The 27,267-nt window shown below is 43.7% G+C and overlaps 1 protein-coding gene across 1 annotated transcript in view; it reads right to left on the reverse strand.

The window, feature by feature from the left end:
• fhit (fragile histidine triad diadenosine triphosphatase) overlaps positions 1-27,267 on the reverse strand; it is a 206,459-nt gene that overhangs the window by 145,656 nt on the left and 33,536 nt on the right. The window contains exon 2 of the mRNA XM_080545617.1: positions 8,588-8,715. Coding sequence (XP_080401743.1) covers positions 8,588-8,693 — 106 coding nt within the window. The 5' untranslated portion in view covers positions 8,694-8,715. The remainder of the gene's footprint in view (positions 1-8,587; positions 8,716-27,267) is intronic.

Genomic DNA, 27,267 nt, shown 5'->3' on the forward strand with positions numbered 1-27,267 from the left:
GTGCCACTGGCCCGCTCACTGGGAGAAATTTGGGGTTCAGTGTCTTGCCCAAGGACACTTCGACATGTGGCCAGCCGGGGCTCGAACCGCCAATCTGCCAACCATGCGATCATTAGGCGGCGACCCTACCTCCTGCGCCACAGCCGCCCCCTATGTGTTATTGTTAAGCTTGAAACACCTATTTAACTGGGACTCAACTGACATAAACATTGCCTCTTGGCCTGCCAACACTGTTTTATTTCTGACTCACCAACACCAACAACAACAACAATAACTGTTAATGGTAAAGCTTCCTCCTGAACCTGTGTCGGAGCTGAAGGCTGAATTCCTGCTTGGAGTGAATCTTTGCTCCTATTGCTGATAGAATAATAAAACATTCTCTGTCATTGCGAGGGTCTCTCTCTCTCTCTCGAGTGGACTCACCGATTCCCACCTTTCTGTCTCTGGTAGATGCCTCTTCAAACCATGCACCACGCACGCAGGACCACAACAGTGTCCGACACGGCAAGTCCATTTCGGTGGGGTTATATTATTATTATTAGGGAGAATGTTGTTGTTTGAAACATGAAACTGAATTTCACAGAGGTGACAAATGTATGCCCTGCTCCTGTGGGACTGATTCAGACAGCATAGCCAAGCTTGGGGTGGCATACGCCTTCAGCATCCTTCTATCTATGTGACTCTTAACTCTTAAAACACAGACCTGTACAAAGGGATGTGGATTACATGACTTGCTATGATATAAAAATGGAGGAAAAGGCACACAGTTTTCTTCGGCATGTTGGACTTGCATTCACTCCACCAGAATCATATATCCAACAAAATAATAATAATAATAATAATAATACTTATTTGATATTTGTGGCCATGATTTGACATGAGGTCATGAGGTCATACAGTTTTCTACAGGTCATGAGTGTCAAAACTGTATGCCTGTATGCCTGACCTCATGTCAAGTCATGACAACAAATATCAAAAAAGTATTATTATGATTATTATTGTTATTATTATGTAACCCTCTCCTGAGGTACGATTTCAAAAATTGAAGATATAACAGGATTCTGAGTCTTCGCTGTTGATGGTGAACTGACTAACTCTCTTCTTGTCTACAAACAAATCAGATAAGTGTATGTAATTGTAATTGTGTGGACAGCAATTTAGAAGGAATAGCAAAAATATGTTTCTTTTATTTTAGGTATATGCTGTGTGCTACACTATGTGCTTGGATTTCTATGTCTGTGTGCTATACTATGTGTAGGCCTATGTGTTGGTATGTTGTTGGTAGGGGTTCATATGGTACGGTACGTGTATGGTGTGTATAGAACAGTCTGAAAACACTAGCGTTAGCCTTCTTTGTGTGTCCTTTGACGTTCGTCATTTGATTCCCGTGAGAATGCAACGTGAGTGACAGAGAAAAAAAAAAGAAAATCAGACATCCATTGACATTAACCAATGCCCCCATTCCAACACACAGTTGGCAGTTACCTAGTGGCTATTTCTAGAACAAAGACACACAACACTGTGGTAATCCGTGCATATGTGTGTGCTAATGCGTCTTGCTAGATTGTCAGATAATGAGAGGGATCATTGTGCCGTACTAATCGCGACTCTTTCCGTCCTCGCCGTTCGCCACCTCGGGAGGCAGAGAAATATGTTACTAATTATGAATTTTAATAGGATTATTAGATCTACGTAATCAGCTATTCTGAGAATCCCACTAATTAATTCCTCCAGAAACGAGGAGAAGCTCAATCAGAAGATGTGTGTGATTTCTGTTGTCGTGGAGATTTGCACGCCAGCTAATGGATTTCTATACTAGCCAGGGTCCCTTAAGGGGGTTGTGGCGTGGCCATGTGTAGGGTCTGATATGACACTCGTCGACCCTTCTCTTAGAGCTTGACCTTCAGCCCTGCTCGGCCTGTGTAAGTGCAACGCTATAGTGCTTCTTCATCTCATCTCACTGCTTGGTTTGGCTTTCATATGTCCTGCAGCACTGAAGAGTAGGAGGCCTAGCGAAAGAGCATCTTTTTTTTATGTTTTATCCAATGCGGTGGGCAAGATCAACGGTCTTTGATGTTGGTATATATTTATATTGGGACTGACTGAGACCAAACGTGAATTGTGCTGATGTAGTTTCTTCCGGGTTGAAGGTACTGTATGTTAAAAGGTAGTGTTACGTGAGCTTAGAATTATTAAGGTTCTATCTCCGTTTAGGGCAGTTCAGAGATATTGAGCGTCAAAGTTTTTATATTCCATTATGTTTTGTGAGATGGAACCTTTGTATTTTGCACTTTTTTGCAATTACTAACTCAAAAATGTCAACATTTTAAAAATAACACCACACAGGCATTAATAAACACCTAATGGATCAGATTATGTAAAAAACTAAATTCTGACCAAAAATGGAGATAGAACCTTATAATTCTAACGTCACGAATAGTCAAATGAGTGTCATGTCTTTATAGACGATGGATCGAAAAGGACGCCATGGATCTTGGATAAGCGAATTTTACAAAAAAAACATTGGATTTCGAAATAACCACACAGGTAGGCCTGGGCGGTAGCATTTATTTTTTGTATGGATCCACGCTGTGATATGGACTTTGACTATACAACAATGACTGGTTTTGTTCATCTCCTTTTAACACGTGCATATTGTGTGTGTGTGTGTGTGTGTGTGTGTGTGTGTGTGTGTGTGTGTGTGTGTAGAGGAAAATAGGCAAGAGACGAAATAGCATTAGAATAAAGTATGGGGTTGTAAACACTGGGATATGACATTCAGGCCATATCGCCCAGACCTGCTCACAGGTACCTTGCAAATTCTTGATTTTCAATTGTATCTTTTTTTCTGACCAGGTCAGGTGGTCAGGAAACAGGTCAGGCCCTCATTAAAAGATACAGTACAACAAGGGGCGGCTAGTGGGGAGGCTGTGTCTCAGGAGGTAGAGCCGCCGTCTAACGATCACAAGGTTGGCAGATCGGCGGTTCGAGCCCCGGCTGGCCACATGTCGAAGTGTCCTTGGGCAGCTTTGGAGCATCAAAAAAAAGGCGCTATATAAGTGCAGTCCATTTACCATTTACCATATAACACATGTAATGCACTGCCTTCTATTATGACTACCAAAGTAAGTCAAATACAATACATACCCTCCGCTCCTTAGGGGTACAGAATGCATTCACTAACTACGCCTACGACTACGAACACCTGCTGATTAGGTAAACACTCCGTGTTCATGCTAGTTGCTGTGCTTTGATATGGGTTGTATATGTGAGAACATTTCCATAAACATTTCCATAAGCCAAACACTATTTGGGTTATGATGAGATTCAGCTTGGCTAATAACAAGTGTCGGATTGTTGTTGTTTTTTCTTCTTCTAGCTGAATAATCAGGTGTCAAAACAATGCAAGGCCCTGATTAGCATAATAACAGTAGCACAGAGTTTTCTTGGCACAACTTTAGCATATGAGGGATAGAGCAGTCTCTGAATATGTTTTGATTATAACTGACTAAATAAGTGGACGTATATTGTTGCGGGATATAATTGATGCTTAATAGATTTAGTAGAACTTATAAAGCACAAAGAGCTTAGATCAATTGTCTCCAAAGAGGCCTTTTATTAAGCAAAGTCACATGAGCGCAGAGAGAAACGAGCAGACCAATAAGCAAGAAGCAAAAAGCCCAAAAGCAGAAAAAGCCCCCAACGATGGGCGGGACTCATATTTATAGAACTGTCCTTGGTCATGAGGTCACTATTCTTGGGAACCAATCATATTATACAAATCTGTGATTACACAAGTTATGGGCCCTCCTGTCCATAGTCAGAATTATTCACTGCGCCACAGATCTTGGCCCATCCCTTACAGGAAGGAAATGGGCCTTCCTTGAGTGCTGCTAGATTCACCAAACTGTAGAGAGACTTACATTTCTCAGTATAAAATGATATAAAACTACATCAATATCAACCAACGGTCATTATCCACTTCAGATCAGAGCTGACAGAGTGACAACCAAATCACACAGCCCACTGTTAGACTATTGTTAACATATACTATATACTCACACACGCTGTAAAAGGGTTATGTATTAAATGTAGAAATAGGAAGCTACCTCAAATACCAAATATCATTCCTACCCAATTAAAAAATAAAATCGATGCTTGAATTTGAACACTAACAGAATATTCAGAACACAATCTCATGGATAGGTCTTCAGGGCACTGAGCGTAGAGAAGACACACACGTTCAAGATACAACATGAGTCATCATCCGTTACATCATCTTTATGGGTGCAATTCAAGTGTAAGCTACCCTGTCTCGTCGAAACGGGGTCATTACAGGCTGAACGTTAATTGAACCTAGTGTGGTGACCCACTGTACAAAGACATTCCCTAGACACTATGGAGGAGGTACGGCTGGCCCCTGGTACAGGCCCCTAAACCTGACCCCTATCTATCTACCCTCCCTCCACCCCCACCCAGAGAGCTTTGGACTGTCTGGATATGAACACTGGAACACTTGATCTCTGCACTTTATATTTATATTAATTATGACTCTTGCACTTTGATGTTGGTTTGCACTGTCTTGTCCTGTCTTGCACCTGTCCTGCTGTAAACCGTGCTTCACTGTTCCAAACCAAATTCCTAACATGTTTACATGTCATGGCAATAAAGTCTTCTGATTCTGATTCTGATTCTGATTCTCTTTTAAGACGAGGAGTTGAGAGTTCAACCCAGGGGCTTTCTGGGTAGTGTTTAGAGTTAGCCGTTCCTGTTGATACACGATAGTTTCACGTGAAGTTGTTGTGACCTTATGCTGTTGCACTGTTATACTATCGCTGCTGTTCTGACATTCAAAGTTGGGAAGTAAAACGTCCGACTCGACAACCTGTCTACCATAAGTCTGACGTCAAACGTGACGTTTAGCAATTTCCGGGTCCAAACCAGAAATTCCCTGCACCAGAGTACCAGTGTACTACAGCGGTAGAATGACAGTTCAATCGTTTTTTAGACTGGGATCTATTCATACAACAAGGGACGCAGCACTTTCCCGTTTTCCCCATATTTGTCAGCGTCTTTGAGCCTCGGAAAAGCGCTATGCAAATATAATGAATTATTATTACTGCGGCATTTCGAAGAGAACGCCTCAGCCAACGTTGGACCCGGAAACACGTCACGACTTAACAACCGAATTAACCTAATCCTAGCATTATAACAAGAATAAACTAAAGCCTAAGGCAATGCCACAGTTCTGTTGAGTTTAAGACAACATTGGTTTACCACGTTTACAAAGGCACGGCCTCGCAAAATTGTCACAAATCAGATGTTCTCTCTGACAGCGAGTGTCTAGTAGCTGTCTTGTTAATTTATCCCGAAACCCCATTGCCAGGGAGCTCTATCAATAAACATGTGTGGCAGGGAAGGAGGCAGAGGTGGGTGGGTCTGACTGCATCATAAAAACAGACGCTTTTCTCCCTCTAATATTTCACCGTTCTGTCCATCTGGTTGACTGGGAGTGACACCGTCTGTCTCGTTAGCCAACATTATTGAGAAGCCAAGCTGTTCCTCCCCGAGACGAGTCACTGTGTCACCTGGGTGTCACGTTGTGTCGCAGCCACCGTGCAGCACAGCGTTTAGGAGCAGCGTTTAGGAGCAGCGTTTAAGTATTAGAAGTGGAAATAAAGAGGCGACGTAAAAGTCTGTGTTTGTGTTTGTGTGTGTGTGTTTGTGCGTGTGTGGGTGTGTGTGTCTGTGTTTGTGCGTGCGTGCGTGTGTGTGTGTGTTTGTGCGTGTGTGTGTGTGTGTGTGTGCGTGTGGGTGTGTGTGTGTGTGTCTGAACTTGGGATGGTTATGACAGCATGGTAATGCTGACTGTACATAACAGTGGTCGCATGACCTGCTGACACATCACAACAGTGTTTACAGATGGATTATGCTGTCCTGGGTACTTATATGAATGGAGGTATACTTAAGGATGAAGTGGATGACAGGTGTGATACAACAATATTCACAGGTGGCTTATGCGTGTGTGTTGTGTGTGTGTGTGTGTGTGTGTGTGTGTGTGTGTGTGTGTGTGTGTGTGTGGCAGGTAAATAGGGACCGGTCCTTAGTAGCCCTCGTTCATAAGGCTGGTTTCTTGGTGGAAGTAACTGTTGTTTAACCTCCAGGTTTTGGCCTTGAGGGGCAGAGGTCTTTGAGCCCATCTTCACCACCTGATGTCAGTCCAACATCGGAAGTCCAGAATCCAGTTGCATAGGCCAGGGGTTGAGACCTGGGTCTCTGAGCTTGGTGTCGAGCCTGGAGGCGACTATGGTGTTAAACGCTGAACTATAGTCTGCGAACAGCATCGTCACACAGGAGTTCCCTCTTGTCCAGGTGGACGAGGGCAGAGTGGAGTGTTGTGGCAATGTTTTGCCGGTAGGCAAATTGGTGAGGGTCAAGGGTGGGCGGTAACATGTTGATCGGGGGCCATGACATGACTCTCAAAGCATTCGCTCACGACGGGGGTGAGAGCCACAGGGCGCCAGTCATGTAGGCATGATACCTCGTTGTAGTTTTTCAGCGCGGAAACAAAGGTGGAGGACTTGAAGCAGGAGGGCAGTCTGCCCGGAGAGAGGGAGAGGTTGAATATGTCCGTAAACGTAACAGCCAGCTGCACCACGAACACTTTGATCACCCGGCCCGGCAAATGCATTATACAACAGTTAGTTCCGAGTACCAAGTAATTTGATTGGACGAGAGGCATTCCATGAGTGCTGATACACAGTATATCAGCACTGGGACTTTTAACTATTATGTATCACTCCGAAATGACCGTTAATACAAAGTGGTTAGCCTGCAGATGTTTGTGTTCAGGTTACTAGGCAACAGTCCAGTTGCGGAACTATTTTTTGTTGACGGAGCCAAAATAAATGATTAAATAAACAAACAAATCATAATCTGTTGTCGCCTTCGTGGGCGTGCGTGGGTGTGTGTGTGTGTGTGTGTGTGTGTGTGTGTGTGTGTGTGCGTGTGCGTGGGTGTGTGTGTGTGTGTGTGTGGGGGTGTGTGTGTGTGTGTGTGTGTGTGCGTGGGTGTGTGTGTGTGTGTGTGGGTGTGTGTGCGGGTGTGTGTGGGAGCGGGTGCGCGTACGTGTGTGTGTAAAGCTGCAGTGCCTGGTCTGTTGCACAGGGGAACCTCTAGTAAGTAAGTAAAGCTTTATTTATATAGCGCCTTTCGTACATGAAAGGCAACTCAAAGCACTTTACAATAGTACAGTACAGATACTCTATCCAAGTATTCCTGGTGCACTGAGTGCTCTCTACCTCTCCTCTCCCCACCATGCACGTATGTGTGATGTGTGCCCTGCAGAGGATGGAGCTTTGATCTCTGCTTTCACACAGTGAACAAAATGCATACAAGACCTAGTAGAGCTATACCCATCCACATGTTACCACACAGGCCGGTTTTGGATTGGCACTGATACTCACACGCACACATGCACGCACGCACACACACTCACTCACACACTCACACACTCACACACTCACACACTCACACACACACACACACACACACACACACACACACACACACACAGAAAAGAAAAGAAAACTTGGCCCTTAACCCCGGAGTGGTAATCAGAGTGTGTACTCAGGAAACGGCTTCCTGGCATTATTCTAATGTCCTCTGTAGGAAGAGAAGTGTTATGATTAAGTAATGCTAATGTATTCTGTATGGCCTGAGAACATTGTTGCCTCTCCTTAGACTATAAGGATTATACAGCGATGCCCTATAATGTGGTGAAAAATCTCTCTCCCGGTCCAAAATTAATCTAAACATAGAGGACTTATGCAAGGCAAGAACAGGCACTTGAAGAACTCAAGCACAAAGCTTGCGGAAAGAGTGATTATTATTCCGAAAAGAGAGTAAGTAAGTACATTATTCAAGCAAATCAGCGATGGAAATCATGCAAATGAATGCAAGGTTTTTTTGCGTTTGCTTGGTTGTGAAAAAAAACGATGATTAATAGACAAAAGTATTGAGTTTTCTTTCACACAACGAGAGAGGAGAGATGATACTGATGATGCTGGATGCTGAATAAGATTCATAAGATTCACGACCCCCTCTGCCTCTGTTCTAGCCTGTATCAAGTTTAAGATGTAAACATCTGTTTTTCAAGTTAGGCTTCCAACACAAAAAAACTAAACTTTCCAACAGACTACCGGAGGTGTTTCTCATTTCACGAAAAACAAGTGGATGACGACGGTTTGTTTTTCTCACCTTTCTTTCGTATGACATTGTAGGTAAACATCTGCTCATGTGGCCTTCTAGCGGAGGTCACCCTCACCTCACCTAGAGACAAACTGTTGCCGAGCAACCGCAGGAGGATCCGATGGAGCTGCTCTATTGAGCACGGAATGTTCTAGTCGGAGTCGTCGTGCGAGACGAGAGAGAGAGAGAGAGAGGAAAACAAACAAGAGGAGAGAGGAGAGCAAGCTACCTACCTGTTCCAGATTAACGCTGGTGATTCTGTGAGTTGTCCCCCTCTCTCTCTCCCCCCCTCTTGTTCAACAACAGCTCGTCGGTGTGAGCTATAATGGAAGGATACGTCCAGGGACCACAGGCTTCCTGTTGACCAGGGCGAAGGAGAGTTCTGTCTGTAGAAACACGGCCGAGGCCTTGATGACGTGCTGTCCGAACCGGAACGTAGACATGACGGTGACCACCGCTGCAGGCCTGAAAGACAACAGAGAGCAGGTGTTTGGTGAATGATCGTGACGTTAGAATTATAAGGTTCTATCTCCATTAAATGTTGACATTTTTTAGTTAGTAATTCATAAAATACAAAGGTTCCATCTCACAAAACATAATGGAATGTAAAAACTTTGACGCTCAATATCTCTGAACTGCCCTAAACGGAGATAGAACCTTATCATTCTAAGCTCACGTGATGTCAACCAAGGCAACAACGTTACACAGAAGAGAGTTTCTGGGCACGACACATAATGGCCACTTTCCAACGAATCAAGCGTTTCTAGCAGCTTTCAGAGTACACTGATTCGACGAAACGAGCATGAAGTTCAAGGCCCTCGTCGTTTGACATTTCGAAAGTGGTCCCTTCATATCAATAAGTCTCAATCATAACAGAAACAAAAGAGAGAATGCGTGAAGGTTGTGATGGAAGAAACAGTAACGAGCAATAGCCAGATACGAAGCCAGCGGAATCAGTGGAGCCGATCGCTCATTTTGAAGCTAGTTAAAACGAGAAGAGAAGATTTCACTATTTGCAGTAGCGGTTCTGGGTGGGATTGAGTTGGTGAAATGAAGAGTCCTTTCATCAGACCGTGTCACAGATATCAAGAGCCCGGACAAGATGGCATGACCTCTGACCTGCTGGGAAAATCTATTACAGCATCACACAAGGCGTGAGCTTAGAATGATAAGGTTCTATCTCCGTTTAGAATGATAAGGTTCTATCTCCGTTTAGAATGATAAGGTTCTATCTCCGTTTAGGGCAGTTCAGAGATATTGAGCGTCAAAGTTTTGACATTCCATTATGTTTTGTGAGACCTTTGTATTTTATGAATTACTAACTCAAAAATGGCAACATTTTAAAAATAACACCACACAGGCATTAATAAACACCTAATGGATCAGATTATGTAAAAAACGAAATGTTGACAAAAATTGAGATAGAACCTTATAATTCTAACGTCACGAAGGTTTAAAAAAAAAAAAAAACTCTGTATTGTGTAGATAGATAGTGCTCAGTGTGCTAAGATCAGAAACAACTCGGCTGCACTTGTACTCTGCTATTTCCAGGAAATACTGGCTTGGAGGGTAGTGTACCCACTAAGCAGCACAATTAAGGCCAACCTGTAGCCATTTGGGAGGACCGTACTCCACTTTATCTATCCCAGAATCCATTAGGTCAAAAGCCTTTAGAACAAACTCTGGGCACATCACACAGAAGATGCCTGTGCTGCCTCCTTCACAATTTGAGGGCTGCAATAATATTACATAAAAAATAAAACGACAGAGCGAAGCAAATTACCCACGAGTCCCAAAAAAACAAACAAACTGAAATTCCTCCTGGTTGCACGGTGATGCTCTAAATCGCTCTGAAAAACCAGTAAATCAGCCTGCTACCATGACCGCTGCTCCCTTACATTTAATTACACCTAATGACTGTGAGAGGATCCCCCCTTTTGAAATGTGTGCATGACTTATTGTAATGGGGTTAAATGAGGCCTATGCGATTACATGGGCCCCCTCTCTGAGGAGGGCTCTGGTGGGCTCTCTCTCTCTCTCTCTCTCTCTCTCTCTGAGGGCTCGCTGGGCCGACGGAGGCTGAGAGAAGAGAAGAGACCGAGGAGGAGGAGAAGGGGCTGAGGCCTGGAGATAATCACGCTTGCACTCCTCTCTCTCTCTGTGTGTCTCTGTCTCTCTCTCTCTGTGTGTCTCTGTCTCTCTGTCTCTCTCTCTCTCTCTCTGTCTCTGTCTCTCTCTCTGTCTCTCTCTGTGTGTCTCTGTCTCTCTCTCTCTCTCTCTGTGTCTCTCTGTCTCGGTGTCTCTCTCTCTCTCTCTGTCTCGGTGTCTCTCTCTCTCTCTGTCTCTGTCTCTCTCTCTCTCTCTCTCTGTCTCTCTCTCCCTCTCTCTCTCTGTCTCGCTCCCTCTCTCTCTCCCTCTCCCTCTCCCTCTCCCTCTCCCTCCCACACCACGGTTACTGGTGCTACCGTGAGCTCATACTGAGAGAGAGGGAGAAGGATGCTGAGAGAGCCCTGGGTGGATTTGGACATGGTCCCAGAAGACACATTCACACACGTTCGCCAGCTGTCTCTCTTGCGTTAATGTTCCAAATGGACTCCAACGACGCCGCAATTAAGAATTAGAATACGTCCATTAGTTTATTGCGGCACAGCAACGACCCGTTTAACGGTTGCTTTGGAAAACATTTTTTATAAGATTTAATAAAATAATAATAATGCTAGTCAAGTTTGGCAACATGGAAACAATCGGTTCTGTGTGTGTGTGTGTGTGTGGGGGGGTGTCCTGGGAGAGGGGTCTGCATGGTGTTCACTCATGTGAGAGAGGGAACATTTACAAGTGTTTGCTCACCTTTGAGTGTGTAATTGTGATTTCCTATAATACCATTCTATAAGCCAGATCTCCCCATAGCAGTGCGGGGCCATGATAAATCTATAGCCTAACATGAGTGAGTGTATGTGCAGCATTATGCAGGGAAACGCACACGAGGTCGCACATCTAATCCTTATCTGTAACCTTGAACACACTGTGTGTCAGAGCAGCGTGTAATCTCTGCTATCCAGGAGCACATTGCTACTCCCTGATACTACTCTCCCCTCCATTGGCTGATTATTGGTATAATCCACACAGAGACCTGACTGCAAGGAGGGCTTACACCGGCCCTATACCCGTCTGAGGGTCCCTACCAGGGAACAAATCGGTCTGAATATTATCGGCCTTTAGTGGACGTGACATTTTCTCTGACATCAAACGCAGCTCCGGAGCAGCTCTCCATGCCGATTGACATTTTGCAGCATACTGTTTTTGAAGCCATTGATCTGACGGGGTGGTAAAATGCAGACGTTTGAAAGTGGAACATCTAGAACTCGACACAATCGGCATACGAAGGTTATGGAACAGTATAATTCAGGAATCAATCAAATTTCATTTAAGATAAGACAGATTTAAAGTGACCTTGTTGACCATGCGGGGCGGCTGTGGCGCAGGAGGTAGAGCCTCCGTCTAATGATCGCAAGGTTGGCAGATCGGCGGTTCGAGTCCCGGCTGGCCACATGTCGAAGTGTCCTTGGGCAAGACACTGAACCCCAAAATTGCTCCCAGTGAGCGGGCCGGCCAGCGCCTTGCATGGCAGCTTGGCCGCCATTGGTGTGTGAATGTGTGTGTGAACGGGTGAACGAGAGGCCGTTGTAAAGCGCTTTGGATAAAGGCGCTATATAAGTGCAGTCCATTTACCATTTACCATTTACCATGCATATGCCTACAATGAGCTCACCATCTCCTTATCATCATCAGCATCGCCAACTTTAGCTTCTGCGTAACTCAACACAATTATAATCGACTCTCAGAAACACCACGTAAGGGCCCTTGATTGACTTGTCGACATCTACCTGAGATGTTTTCATCGCCTCGCACCTTTAATAGATAGTTTTCTCCCACCGGATATTATCTGTAAAAGCGCCCGTGTTGGAATCCGATGCGCTTGAGCTGACCTATTAACCCCCGGGTCGACTTAATCACCTGCACACACTGTTCAACATGTTGGCCCGGGAAATGGCTATTGATTAGAACAGCGATGGCAGACCGGAGCACCCAGGTGCTCATAACAGCGCAGCCTAGATAACTCCAAACCCTGAGGTGCAATGAAAACAGAAACAACCAAGATGACATTTACTCTTTTTAAAAACAGAAAACAAACAGACAAGCAATTGAAGCTATCCGAAAGCTAGTATTGTTTTTGGAGTGCACGGTGAACCGACAGAGTAATAATAATAACTTTAACTTTAATTTATATAGCGCCTTTCAAAAACCCAAGGACGCTGTACAAGGGGATGAAACGGACAGACAAAACAGAAAACAAACGAAGCAAAAACTAAAACAATGACTAGGGGCCCAAATGCCTTGGAGAACAGATGGGTTTTGAGGGCTAGTTTGAAGGAGTACACACAGAAGTACCTACTAGATACAGACTGTAATGTAATGCAGTTCAACTGATAGTTGAACTACGTTACATTTACATTTCGAGCATTTAGCAGACGCCTTATTCCGATCGATACATTTGACTAAGCAAGTCAATCATCAATTCACCGGTCGTAGCAGGAAGAGTCATCTAGCTCAGGTCAGGGACCACTATTCATCACTGAATACATGCAGTGGAACTAGACCACAACACAGTGAGTAAGGAAAAGCAAAAGCAGCCTACAGTACATCTCGTGACGATAGAATTATAAGGTTCTATCTCCATTTTTTGTCAATTTAGTTTTTTTTACATTATCTGATCCATTAGGTGTTTATTGATGCCTGTGTGGTGTTATTTTTTAAATGTTGACATTTTTGAGTTAGTAATTAATCAAATACAAAGGTTCCATCTCACAAAACATAATGGAATGTAAAAACGTTGACGCTCAATATCTCTGAACTGCCCTAAACGGAGATAGAACCTTATCATTCTAAACGGAGATAGAACCTTATCATTCTAACCTCACAATATGTCTGGATACAACTTCCTGACTGTTGAAATAACCACATACAGACAGTACACTATATGAACCTTTATGTCTCTGTGTGTCTGAAAAAGTGATGAATATTGTCCTTTCCTTTCACGACAGGCCTACTATCTCCATTCCTCTGGTATCAATATCACTGTACAACATTACAGCTAACAGCTGCATCTGTTCTCTGCTTTCTGCCCACCTCTTCTGATCCCGAATGGCCTCAGCTATTCATTGAATAGAGGAGTACAGACTATGGAGATGGCCAGTGAGTCTAGTAATGATAGTCTCCTACTCTGTGCGGTGAGTCAGAGAATAAGGAGTGGGTAGCAGAAACAGTCCGAGGCGCAGATGCGATGACTTACCATACAGTAAACCTCAATTACAACCCTGGGTAGTTTAAATGATAGCCAGTGGGCTCTAATCTCAAATTGCTTTTCACAACACACACGCCTCAGCGTGGACTTAACTCACACACACACACACACACACACGTAAGGACACAAGGGCACACACACATATGTACACAAGGGCACACACAAACAAACAGTCACGCATGAACACCACTCGCTCGCGCACACACAGGCGAAGGCGCACACGCTCTCACATGCACGCACATACGCACACGCACACACACACACACAGACACACACACACACACGCACACACGCACACACGCACACACACACACACACAAACACACAAACACAGAGCAGACAGACAGCTTAGTCCTGTATCTCCTTCCTGCACTGCATGTAGCTCTCAGATTCAGCGCCAGTGATAGGCTCTGGGTGTTAAGGCGCGGGATCAAGGCGATGACACTAGCATACACACACACACACACACACACACACACACACACACAGACACACACACACACACTAGCATACAGACCCGAGGTTGGAGCTGAATCCATTTCAACGCTCTGCTGGTGATACTCAGCTGAGCCCAAAAACCTTCCTCATCCTGACATGTTATGGATCGCCATGAGCTCACAATCACAATCATACATCATCCTCTTTGTGTTTAAGGTTGTACCCTGAGACCTCATACCATCCATGATCCATATCCCTCTCTCACACAGGCTACGCACAGAGAAAACATGTTTACCAGACATGTATACAGAACACCGTTGTTCTGTTGTTGTCCTTCCATGAACTCCACGACATGCCTTGCACAAACATATTCGGTTGTTAAGTCTGACGTCAAACGTGACGTTTAGCAATTTCCGGGTCCAAATAAATAATTCCCTGCACCAGAGTACCAGTGTACTAAAGCGTTAGAATGACAGTTCAATCGTTTTTTAGACTGGGATCTATTCATACAACAAGGGACACAGCACTTTCCCGTTTTCCCCATATTTGTCAGCGTCTTTGAGCCTCGGAAAAGCGCTATACAAATATAATGAATTATTATTATTACTGCCCCATTTCGAAGAGAGCGCCTCAGCCAACGTTGGACCCGGAAACACGTCACGACTTAACAACCGAATAGGGGACTGCACTGTCATTTTGAAATGCAATCAGAAGTGGAAGTGGACATTCAGAAGACTCTCTTATTGAATCTGTTAGTACACAATGTGCGACAGGAAGGAAAGGCAGTCACCAAAAAAGAAACACTTCAATAAAGCTCTGGTGGAAAGACCCTATCTCTCTGTCTGTCAACAGCAGGTGTTTGACAACGTGGATGCAATTAACGAGTATTGGACCAAGACTTCTGAGAGTCATGGGGAAGAGCTATGTTTCCAGATGTGATTCCTAAACAGTGAATCCACTGAAATAATTGGAATGGATGTAATGTGTTGATCGACATACGGAAGGGCTTTTTGAACATTCTAGAACTCAAGATAGCATTCCAAAAGGCAGACTGCTATTGTTTAACTATCGCACGTACTGAAATAAGAAGAGACTGTCAACAAACAACACAGAGGTATGAAAGCAACATCTGCATGTATGTGAGAAATACAGATGGTCCCTTTTTTGGCACCATAACACAGATTATACAGTTTGATCAGAACATGCGTTGTGATTGGCCAAAAGGCGTCAGAAGCTGTGCTTAACTCATTGACACGTTTGACCTGTTTATGATGCTTAAAGCTACAATTACAGGCACAAACACAGTCACAGACACACACACACACACACACACACACACACACACACACACCCAGACACAGACACAGACACAGACACAGACACAGAGACACAGACACAGACACAGACACAGACACACACACACACACAGACACAGACACAGACACAGACATAGACAAACACACAGACACAGACACAGACACACACACACAGACACACACACACACACACACAGACACAGACACAGACACAGACAGACACAGACACACACACACACACAAACCAATGTTAGTTGCCACTAGCCTAGCCATCCACCACCATTACACATTCACAAGGGCGTCCTCACAGCAGACATCCTTCCAGGTGAGACAGTACTACATTGTCCCACTTGATAAGACGTTAAACAATTCAACGTAATCAAATGAAAGGTTATTAAAGAGAGAGGACTCACTCAGGTAACAAGAGTAGATTACTTATTACAGAAGGTCAATAGAAAACAAATTAGCGGACCTAGCAAATAAACCTGCGTCATTTGCACTTGTCAACCGCGTCTGCTGTCCAGACGGTAATACGAGAGGTCATTGAATGTAGATTAGATCCCTTCTGCACTCGTTCACAGAGAATGTGATTTAGCATAGCCTAAGCATGTCCTCTCCTATCAGTGATTTCCCCCGCGCTCCGAACGAGGGAGACACATTAAAAAGAGCTGATAAAAGAGCCTGTTAACAATGTAAAACAGGTGAGAGAGAGGCGAGAGAGTGAGAGAGAGAGAGAGAGAGAGAGAGAGAGAGAGAGAGAGAGAGAGAGAGAGCGAGAGAGAGAGAGAGAGAGAGAGAGAGAGAGAGAGAGAGAGAGAGAGGAGAATAACAGTGGGCTTTAATTAAAGATACACTTTGGCGGCGGCGGTGGGGTTCGCTCATGTATATCATCAACACAAACTGGCCGGCTCTCATAGAGAAAATCATATTTAGATTCAATTTTCTGATCAGAGGTGAACTAAACAGCATATCTGTCAGACGCTCTCATCAGCTCTTTAGTCCTGAGTTGCTGGTTTTCCCCCAGCAGGGCTTATGCCATGCGCTCCAGCGTGTGCCAAGTCCAATTGGTTTTTCTAGTTTCTAGAGTTCATCCCGGGCTTCAACAGTGCTCACTCCAGGTGTGGTTACAGGCACAGACACAAACACAGTCACAGACACAGACACAGACACAGACACAGTCACAGACACAGACACAGACAGGCACAGACATAGACACACAGACACAGACACAGACACACAGACACAGACACACACAGACACACACACAGACACAGACACAGACACATACACAGACACAGACACACACACAGACACACACACACACACAGACACAGACACAGACACAGACACAGACACAGACACAGACACAGACAATTGCTTTTCTAGAGTTCATCCCGGGTTTCAACAGTGTTCACTCCAGGTGTGGTTTCAGAGCGAGGTTAGAATATTCTTATCGACCAAGTGGTGCTTTCGATGGCTGGTGAATTTGGTGGGTGGCAAGCAAGTTAGCTCGCTGTAACTACACAATTGAATTGATTTGAATAGCTGCGTTTTTACAAATAAAATGGCCACTGCTTAAGTTACCAGAACCTGTTGGGAAAGTGAAGGATTTTAAATGTTTTGCTAGCGCCTCTGAGTTCCCCATCTTACAGAGTGCAGAATGAAAACAAACTGTGAATAGGAGGGCGAGACTAGAAAGCTCAGCTGTGGAGATTAAAACAGGCTAGTTTACTAGGCTCGAGGCACCTAAATGGTAAAATGGTAAATGGACTGCACTTATATAGTGCCTTTATCCAAAGCGCTTTACAACGGCTTCTCATTCACCCAGTCACACACACATTCACACACCAATGGCGGCAAGCTGCCATGCAAGGTGCCGGCCCGCTTACTGGGAGCAATTTGGGGTTCAGTGTCTTGCCCGAGGACACTTCGACATGTGGCCAGCCGGGGCTCGAACCGCCGATCTGCCAACCTTGCGATCATTAGACGTGACTCTACCTCCTGAGACACAGCCGCCCCCTGGCCTCTAGTAAGCTTTGGCACACAGTGGCACTGGTATCAAAAAGAGGCTATATAGAAAAATATAGCCAAGTAACGTTCATATAAAACATACATAGAATTAAGTGCAATATTATTACACAACAAACAATACACATTGTAGGCTACATACTATTTTGTCAGTACGATAGTGATGTTGAGTTGAGTGAGTGAAGAAAATGTTCTCCTAAGAATATCAGGAAAATAAATGAATAGTTTAGTTAATAATAGTAGGATCTGTGAAAGAATTACGATAGCACTTCGCATTTAACATTGACATTACACTTTGCATTTAACACTTGTCTTTTTAAAGCTGGACACCTGTGTTTTGAGAAGCTTTCAGCCAGTATCCAATCATAGTGACAGAATCACTTTACATTATGTACAGTAATGTACAGAATAGCCTACAGTGATGTCATGCACAGGTTAGGTTTTTGTGACAAAAGATGGTTTGATAAATATCAACTCATAATAGGTTTTGGAGTTGGCAGTCTCTTGATGACTTAATACAGTTACAGCTGTCTGCAGGGGAGACAAACTCCGCCGGAAACACTTAAATGATGGCCCTAAATGTCAGTCAAAACCTCAGACTAATCGACGAGCTCCCGCCCTTGACAGAAGACCAATACATGACAAAGCGAGATAGAGAGGGACAAAGTAAATGGCTTACGTTTACCCCTCAAGAATACTTATTAAAATACATTGGTTGGAGTGAGGTTCTTGCGAGCGATAAAGTGGTGGAGGATAATGGCACTGTGAAGCTGAAAAGGCTAAGACCTCTTCAGAAGCTGCTCTCAACAACACAATAATGTGTTAAGTGGCCGTTCTGACTAAAAGAAACAGCGTCTATGCATGGCCTTTACTGCTCTCTCTAATCTAGCAAGGCCTCGATTTCTCTATTAAACGTTGAGGGACACTGAGGGTGCGTTCAGAGAACATCCTCTAGTAGTCACATCCTCCCACACCTTCTGTCTCTGCTCCAACATCTCACTTTACAACCCCCTGGCCTTCGATACTGTATGTGTGATAGCCAAATAACGTTCCAACATCTCACTTACAATCCTCTGGCCTTCGATACTGTATTGTGTGATAGCCAAGCAAATGTTCCAACATCTCACTTACAATCCACCTTCAATATTAAATGGACTAAATGGACTGACTTATATAGCGCCTTTATCCAAAGCCCTTTACAACGGCCTCTCATTCACCCATTCACACACACACTCACACACCAACCTGCGGCAAGCTACCATGCAAGGCGCCGGCCGGCCCGCTCACTGGGAGCAATTTGGGGTTCAGTGTCTTGCCCAAGGACACTTCGACATGTGGCCAGCCGGGGCTCGAACCACCGCCGATCTGCCAACCTTCCGATCATTAGACGGCGGCTCTACCTCCTGCGCCACAGCCGCCCCATGTATGTATGTCTGAACACTAGGTGTAAATCATCTTGTGCATCTGTGCTGTTTAGCATTAATTATTTAGCGTTACCGAACATACACAGACAAAGACCACGCAATAAGAAGACACCGTCACTGTCATCTTCAACATCCCCCCAGCCCGTACGTTACAGTAACACCAAAGAGAAAATATAGGGTTGAGAGTCTTGATATTTTATACATTTATTCTCTCTCTGCTTTCTCCCTGTCGCTCATTCTGATGAACACACAGCTCTTTCTAGGACAAAAAAAAGTCCAAAGCACACATATCAAAAATTGAATTATACATCAGAGAGCCTCCGTTATTAGTGTAGATCCTTTCTTACTTTGAAAGACGAGAAAACACACTACCTAGATTATGTCAACATGGCATCTCGGAATTTACAGGCATTGTTCTGTCATAGATGTAGTTCTGAAAGGAGAGTTCCCACCACACTAGTGGGAAGCTACGGAGGATTTCATACAACCACCTCTTACGAATCTACTGCACCTAATCGCTAGTCGTTAACAAAGACCCCCGCGCACACACACATCCTGCTTTCAAACCATTACTGTCAGCAGAGCTCGGAGACAAATCTTATCAGAGACTCCGCCCTGAAGTCAGAGGTGTTTGAGAGATCCAATTTGGTTGTGTGTACATGAATCATTATCACATCTTGATGCGCCTTGTCAGCACACCATCTCCTGGAAACAGGCATTAGCAGCGGAAATGAGATTAGGTGGGAAAAAGCGTCTGAGGGAGAGAGAAAGGGCAGCTAAACGAGCACAGAGAAGATTGGGACCAATAACAAATCCGCTGTTTTCGAGGGAGCTCTCTCTCTCTCCCCACAGCAGCTCATTGATTACTGTGTCACTCTGACCTTTTGCTGTGATGGAGACTTGGTGGGTATGACTCTATGTATCATTTTCATACACCAGTGAGAAATACAGTGCTTACATTAAAACCAGGACGCCATCTGTCTTATCGTACGGATCCACAACAGCCTCAAATGCATCTGACTCATTCATCAAACAAATGGAAGGTTATGGAACTCAGTTTTTTGGTTTCTGTTTTTCGGTGTTGGGGGAGACTTGAGGAGTAGCATATGTCTGGAACACATGGCCTCATCGATTAAGTGACATGTGATTCGTCACGAGGGAACAGATGAACTGACTATCACATCCCTCCAGTGCTACTGTTACATGGTGTTACTACAGGACGGAGAAACAAAAAGGAAATGATCGCACCATCTCTTGACAAATTGACATTTGAGTTGAAAGTACCATCACTCTTGGCATCATTCCTAGCTAAAATCTCATAGCAAAGATTACGTTGTAAAATATCCTACGTAAATACATACAAATACATACGAGCTCAGAGAGGAGGTCTGGTTGAACACACATGGACCGTAGTAGTGTGATCATAATCATCTAATCTAGGCTAGCTGATCACAATCGTGCTAATTGATGTGTTCACTAGACCAGGCTTTCATTCATGACCACTGTAATTCCACATCCTATGGCCCCCCACTCCATGGCTATTCGGTTGTTAAGTCTGACGTCAAACGTGACGTTTAGCAATTTCCGGGCACCAGAGTACCAGTGTACTAAAGCGGTAGAATGACAGTTCAATCGTTTTTTAGACTCGGATCTATTCATACAACAAGGGACACACCACTTTCCCATTTCCCCCATATTGTCAGGGCCTTTGAGCCTCGGAAAAGCGCTATACAAATATAATGAATTATTATTATTACTGAGGCATTTCGGAGAGAGCGCCTCAGCCAACGTTGGACCCGGAAACACGTCACGACTTAACAACCGAATAGACGGGGGAAGCGACTAATAGTCTTGGCGTCTTTGAATAAATATCATCCCATAAAATATGTCAAATATACACGTGCAATTACCAAGGAGAAGAGCTGTTATGGCTCTGATTGCAGTCGCCACAGCAAGCTTAATGGGTGTCATAAATCCTAATGGAAACTATGTACAGACCACCAAATGAAATCCAATGTGTACGTCCTCCACAAACACAAACACTGTCCTCCTAAACACAAACACTTCTATCAATGTCTTTTTTCCATTAACTATTGTCTTTTTAAATGTTTTATCTATTTACTTCTTATATTTGCTTTTATTCATTGTAAAAAAAAAATTATATTATGCTCCTCTTGCTGTATTTTTAAATAATGTATGTAAAGCACTTTGAATTACCCCTGTTGTATGAAATGTGCTATACAAATAAACTTAACTTGCCTTGCCTTGCCTCCAGGACACTCAGAAGTACGCCGCTGTAGACCTCCATCCAATAACAAAACAACTGACTTTTACATGTAATTGATATGTTAAATAATTACAGAGAAATAATTGATTCAACTAAGAATATTGATTAAGTCACTACATTAGCCAGGCCTCATTTAAGTTACTTTAGACGTGTACAGGGGCAGAATAATCAAACAGCTCCGCTGAAGTCTCTGATGAGCAATAGTTACAGTAACCGTTGGTAACACAACAATTAGACTCATCGCCGTATATTTATGAAGCATATGCATGTTAATTATGATAATGCTCAGGAGTTGCCGCTAAGCTTCCCAACACCACCGCTTTCACCTAAATCGCACCAATAGGTAAAATCCATTAAGGGATCACATTAGTAAAAAACATTGTATCTACATCAAAGCACATTATTAAAAGCTTCCCTCGGAGAGAATGGATGCACTTGCGGTAGGTAGCAGGCCTCTAATTAGACAAATTGTACATCAATGATTGCTGGAATAGGAGACTAGCAAGAGATCTCATTTCCATAATTACGATAACAGCGAAAATGAACAAAATGAACACTTTCAGGCTTTTTCAAGCACAGTATATAAAAGTATAAAAATATCACTCGCATGCATCAATCCAATTAAATGACGGTTTCAGGAGACCAAAGTGTTGACTGGATACATTATTGAGCTGTATGCAGTTGTGTAAAAATGTCCTAAGTGGATTGAACAATAACCGAAAAGTACTGTGAGTGTATTTCTCCGGCAATCTTGAAAAGTGTGTGGACCCATTCACATTCTACACTACGACTACAGCATATCAAATCGTAGGGCTTGTGTGGATGTGGACTGCTCCTTTAATGATGAGCATGGCACACAACTGTAAGACGGTAGTAGGGTATAGAGAGAGGAAGAAAAAGGTTGTTTCCTGGAACAACATCTGAACCTAGGAACAGCAGCCAATTAAAAAAAGGGCACAAATAAATGACCGGAGAACCGTTTGCGGTTATCTCTTTTCCCAGCACGAGAGAGAGAGAGTGGGACACACTGTGAACTGGAGGTGAAATTGACTAAGCAATTATGACGGAAACAAGAATCTGGGCTGAGCCGGGGACGCGCCCTGAGGCGCCGGGGTCGCTAACTGTCCCGCTAATGAAAGCGGCGCCTGAGCTCTCGGAGAGGAAGCGATGCTCACAGGGGGGAGAGAGGAGTCAAGGATGGCGCCGCCGCCGCGACTGTGTCCCTCTCTTCATAACTGCTGCTGAATGCTGGGTGTTTAGGGGCAAGAAGGGCCCACACGACCGCCAGCTAGCTAGCTAGCACGCTCTCTCTCTCTCTATCTATCTCCTCTCTCTCTCTCTCTCTCTCTCTCAGTCTCCTCACTCTCTCTCTCTCTCTCTTTCCTTGTCTCCTCTCTCCCTCTCTCTCTCTCTCTCTCTTTCCTTGTCTCCTCTCTCTCTCTCTTTCTCTTTCCCTGTCTCTTCTCTCTCTCTCTTTCTTTGTCTCCTCGCTTTCCTTGTCCTCTCTCTCTCTCTCCTTGTCTCCTCTCTCTCTCTTTCTTTCTTTGTCTCTCTCTCTCTTTCCTTGTCTCCTCTCTCTCTCTCTCTCCTTGTCTCATCTCTCTCTCTCTCTCATTCCTTGTCTCCTCTCTCTCTCTGCTTTGAAAGCAATTCAAATCTAGTTGTCAGTTGTCAGTATCAATAATAAGTGGTTTTAAATAAATTATGAATTATATTAAATTAATTAGAAATAAATTATGTAGCAATTTGTGATTATGAAGATCTACTCTCAAACATGCCATTAATCTATGTATATGTGGGTAAAAAAGAAAAATAAATCACACATTAACAGTCAGTTCAGATTATTTTTTTCAGTACAATACCATCATTAACAATCCAGAAAATATTTTTCATCAAACATTCAATGAAATATGTAATCTAAAAAATAATGTGTCTTACAGTATGTAACATTATGAATCTCAACAGGTAATTGCAGTGTGTGGTAAAATAATAATGCAATTTCTGAAAATCCCCGCACCAGAGTACCAGAGTACCAGAGTACCAGTGTACTACAGCGGTAGAATGACAGTTCAATCGTTTTTTAGACTGGGATCTATTCATACAACAAGGGACATAGCAGAACTTTCCCGTTTTTCAGCCAACGTTGGACCCGGAAACACGACTTAACAACCGAATTAGGCCCGATCCCGATTCCCTTTCCTACCCCTACGACTCGTTTTGGAGCACAAGAGCCACAAGCCGTAGTGGTTTAAATCTTTCCCTATGAAATGGGACAACCCTTCAACACCCTGATACATCATCAGTAGTGTCATAGAAAAGCATTGACGCTTGCGATTCATTCACAACTAACGCGCAACTATCTACTACGCACAAATCAGCCTAATGTTAGATAGATAACTTAAATTAAATATGTCTACCATCATCCGCTGTCAAACGCCACAATAATTTATTCCTAAATAAACAGGATTGTACATCTCGGAAATGTGACTCACGCTCCGATGACATGGTGTATTTCTATGGGGAGGCTGTGGTGATGGCATGGTGTATTTCTATGGGGAGGTTGTGACATGATGACCTGGTGTATTTCTATATGAGAAGGTTGTGGTGATGGCATGGTGTATTTCTATGGGGAGGCTGTGAGTGACTGGCCCTTCCATTGTACTGGGACACCAGGGCGCTCATACAACCTCCGCCTTTGTTGCAGAGGAACAGGGTGACCCTGGGTGTCACCCTGTGACAAACGTGCAGATATGAGTGCCCCGGTGTCTTGCTTTGGGTAGTCAGATGGAAGTGCCCAGGTAATAGTTTTGCTATTACTGTCCTCTACTGCTGAGCTCCAAAACCATCGGTCATCTTAAACTTGACTGAAGAACGCTGGACTTTGGAACGGTGTATTTCTAAACAACTGTAGTTTGTTTTCTGGGTGTTTTAGTCATATGTGTTAATCACAAAGAAGAAGAATAAACACCATTTCAATTAACTTTCCTCAAGACTAAAAGCACCACTTGTTATTCATTTGAAAAGGAATGACAAATAAACACTGTTCACAGCCTCGTCAAATTAGCAATTCTACTTCTACCAGGAGTCTATAAAACCACAACAGAGGACGAAACACGTCTGAAAAAAAGGTGATAAAACCCTACAGAGGGTGTTGAATACCAAAACGGCTAAGTGGCTAATGGATACTGAGCTAGTTTCAGAGGGGAGCTGATGTTACTCCAACTGTTTCGTGACGTTAGAATTATAAGGTTCTATCTCCATTTTTGTCAAAATTTAGTTTTTTACATAATCTGATCCGTTAGGTGTTTATTAATGCCTGTGTGGTGTTATTTTTAAAATGTTGACATTTTTTAGTTAGTAATTCATAAAATACAAAGGTTCCATCTCACAAAACATAATGGAATGTAAAAACTTTGACGCTCAATATCTCTGAACTGCCCTAAACGGAGATAGAACCTTCTCATTATGACCTCACAGTTTGCCAAGAAGGAGGAAAAGAGGGCGAAGGAGAAGAGGAAAAAGAGTGAAAGGAGTAAAACGGAGGGAAATGTGCAACGTTCACAGCTTCCCATCGCTCCGGCGTCTCAGGCGGAGGAATTAGGGTGAGAGCTCCGGAGGGACGGAGGGGTTAGTGATGGACATGTGGGAAGTGTATGGATCCAGCTGCGCTCTCTGTCAGGCTAAAGCCTCACTTCAAAGTCGATCTCCCCAACCAGTAGCCTCGTCGGACAAGGCTCTATGGTATATGCACAGATCTAGCTATTCAACTAGGGGAATCTGACTACTAATCAATCCAGCTAAACCGGGTTCCCTGAGCGAATACTGATGATCTTCGTTGAAGGCCACAACAGTGATTCAAGGTGATTCAAGGATCTAATTTCACTAATAATGTAGTGAACGATGTGAGGGTTGTCCATCGAAACCCCTCTTCAGATAACAATACGTGACGTTAGAATTATAAGGTTCTATCTAAATTTTTGTCAAAATTGAGTTTTTTACATAATCTGATCCATTAGGTGTTTATTACCGTAATGCCTGTGTGGTGTTATTTATTTTTTTAAATGTTGACATTTTTGAGTTAGTAATTAATCAAATACAAAGGTTCCATCTCACAAAACATAATGTTGGAATGTAAAAACGTTGACGCTCAATATCTCTGAACTGCCCTAAACGGAGATAGAACCTTATAATTCTAGAATACTCAATGTTGCGAAAACAATACGAAACATTCTTTCCTGTAACACAGGAAAGTTATAAACCAACCGTGACCTTTGAGTGGTGATCAGGCCCAGGGTTTCCAACAAACCGTTCTTGTGGGAGTGATGAAACCACTGGCCATCTGGACGCCAAGGTCTCATCATGAAACAAGATTACAAGACGGAGGTGACGGGATGAAAGGGTTGCTCTTAAAAGCAATATATATCTATATATATACATGGTAAACAAACTCCATAACCTTGGGCTCCAAGCTTGTTGCATCCCTCTGTTTGTTTTTGATGTTCAACCTTAAATGTTTTTTAGATTGTTTATGGCTCCTGGGATGTCAACATAAACCTGGCGATCACTAACAGCCTGTGTAAATAGTTTAACAGCGCCAACATCAGCATAAATTAGGCTTGTTATCACCCGGCTCACCACTGTGTTCTCTCATATGTACCCTCCCGCAGTCCTGACAGGAATAATAGGGCCTTTTTTTTAGGGCCAACAAACTTGAGTATCGGATTTATGGCTCAAATAAAAAGCTCAAAGTATTGGAGACCCAAGGAGAGACCCCTTTTTGGAATATGGTTTGCTGCCACGTTATATTAAAGGGGGGCACCCGCTTGCCTTGTGAATATCAATATGCATGCCCAAGTGCTCAAGGGCAAGTAGGACCGAGAGAGGGTGACACATGGTCACTGGGTCTGATTACTACAGAACTATAGATGACAGACCTCTAGATATTACTCAGAGAAGCCAATTCAAAGATAACACAAAGTTCTTGCTCTTCTCCCTAAGTTACACTGAATTCCATTGAAACTTGTCAAATGGAAATGATCCAGATGATTTGTTAATTTACGTCGACCATCCAGCCATGACTAGTGTAGCACTATAATATAGATACGAGTCATAGTCAGGAAGTGTTCAGTATCAGGACAGAACCGCACAGAGGTCAAATTATCAAGACACACAGATAATTGTTCCACTTGCCATTGGTTAGCGTACGCACACTGCACACACTATGAGAGCTATGCTACTGTTGCATGGATATTCCAGTAGTACAACCAGTAGGCTACACCACCTCAGAGTCTGTTTTAATAGCCGGTATTTGGACTGTGGTGTTCTACATAGAATTAGGCGCCGCCATCGCTGTCCTCACCAAACAAATGGATAACACACTTCTATTCAGCGTGGGGGTCGGTCTACAAAGTGATGCGGCAAAAAAAAAACTGATTAAAAACCCAGGGAGCTGCTAGCTGGCGTCAGTCTTGGAAATGTTTTCTCTTCTCCCGGTTCTTTTGCCTTTCAACAGACGCTCGTATGTTGGAGCTGTCTCCTCTCTGGGCCGTTAGACAATGGGCCTGCGAGCCTCCCACTGGAGCGCTGCCACAGCACATTGAATGTGAGACAGAAATAATCTCCTCCCGGTGATAACCAAGCAATCTCCCGGCCCGGGGGGAGCCAAAGATGCTCTATTCAGAACGCTGCAGAACAAAATGGGGCTGGCGTGTAAAGGGGCGGCGGTGGCGGCGGTGGTGGTGGTGGTGGCGGCGGCACAGGAAGAAGAGGGTTACAGGAATACACAATACACTCTCTCTCTGTTAACTGGATGTTAACTCAGTCGACTGATGAGAAGTAGATAGTAGAAGATAGTGTTGAAAGTTTGGGAAGAAACCAGGAAATTATAGGCCTATCGGATGGTCAGATCAGATCATTTAAGACGATTTTTTTCATCATATCACAACGTAACATAGCTCATTTCGATATGTTTTTTTTTTTTTTTTTTTGTGGGGCAGTCCCACTCATATTTTTCTTTTTTATTGACAGATACAGTATAGATTATGACAGGAAGGATGGGTGAGAGAGAGAGGAGGGATGACATGCAGGATATGTCCCCGGCTGGAATCGAACCAGGGACCCTGCAGTACATGGTCAGCGCTTAATCCACTACGCCACCTAAGC

The sequence above is a fragment of the Nansenia antarctica genome (genome assembly GCF_963989245.1).
Source record: "Nansenia antarctica genome assembly, chromosome: 15".
Lineage (NCBI taxonomy): Eukaryota > Metazoa > Chordata > Actinopteri > Argentiniformes > Microstomatidae > Nansenia > Nansenia antarctica.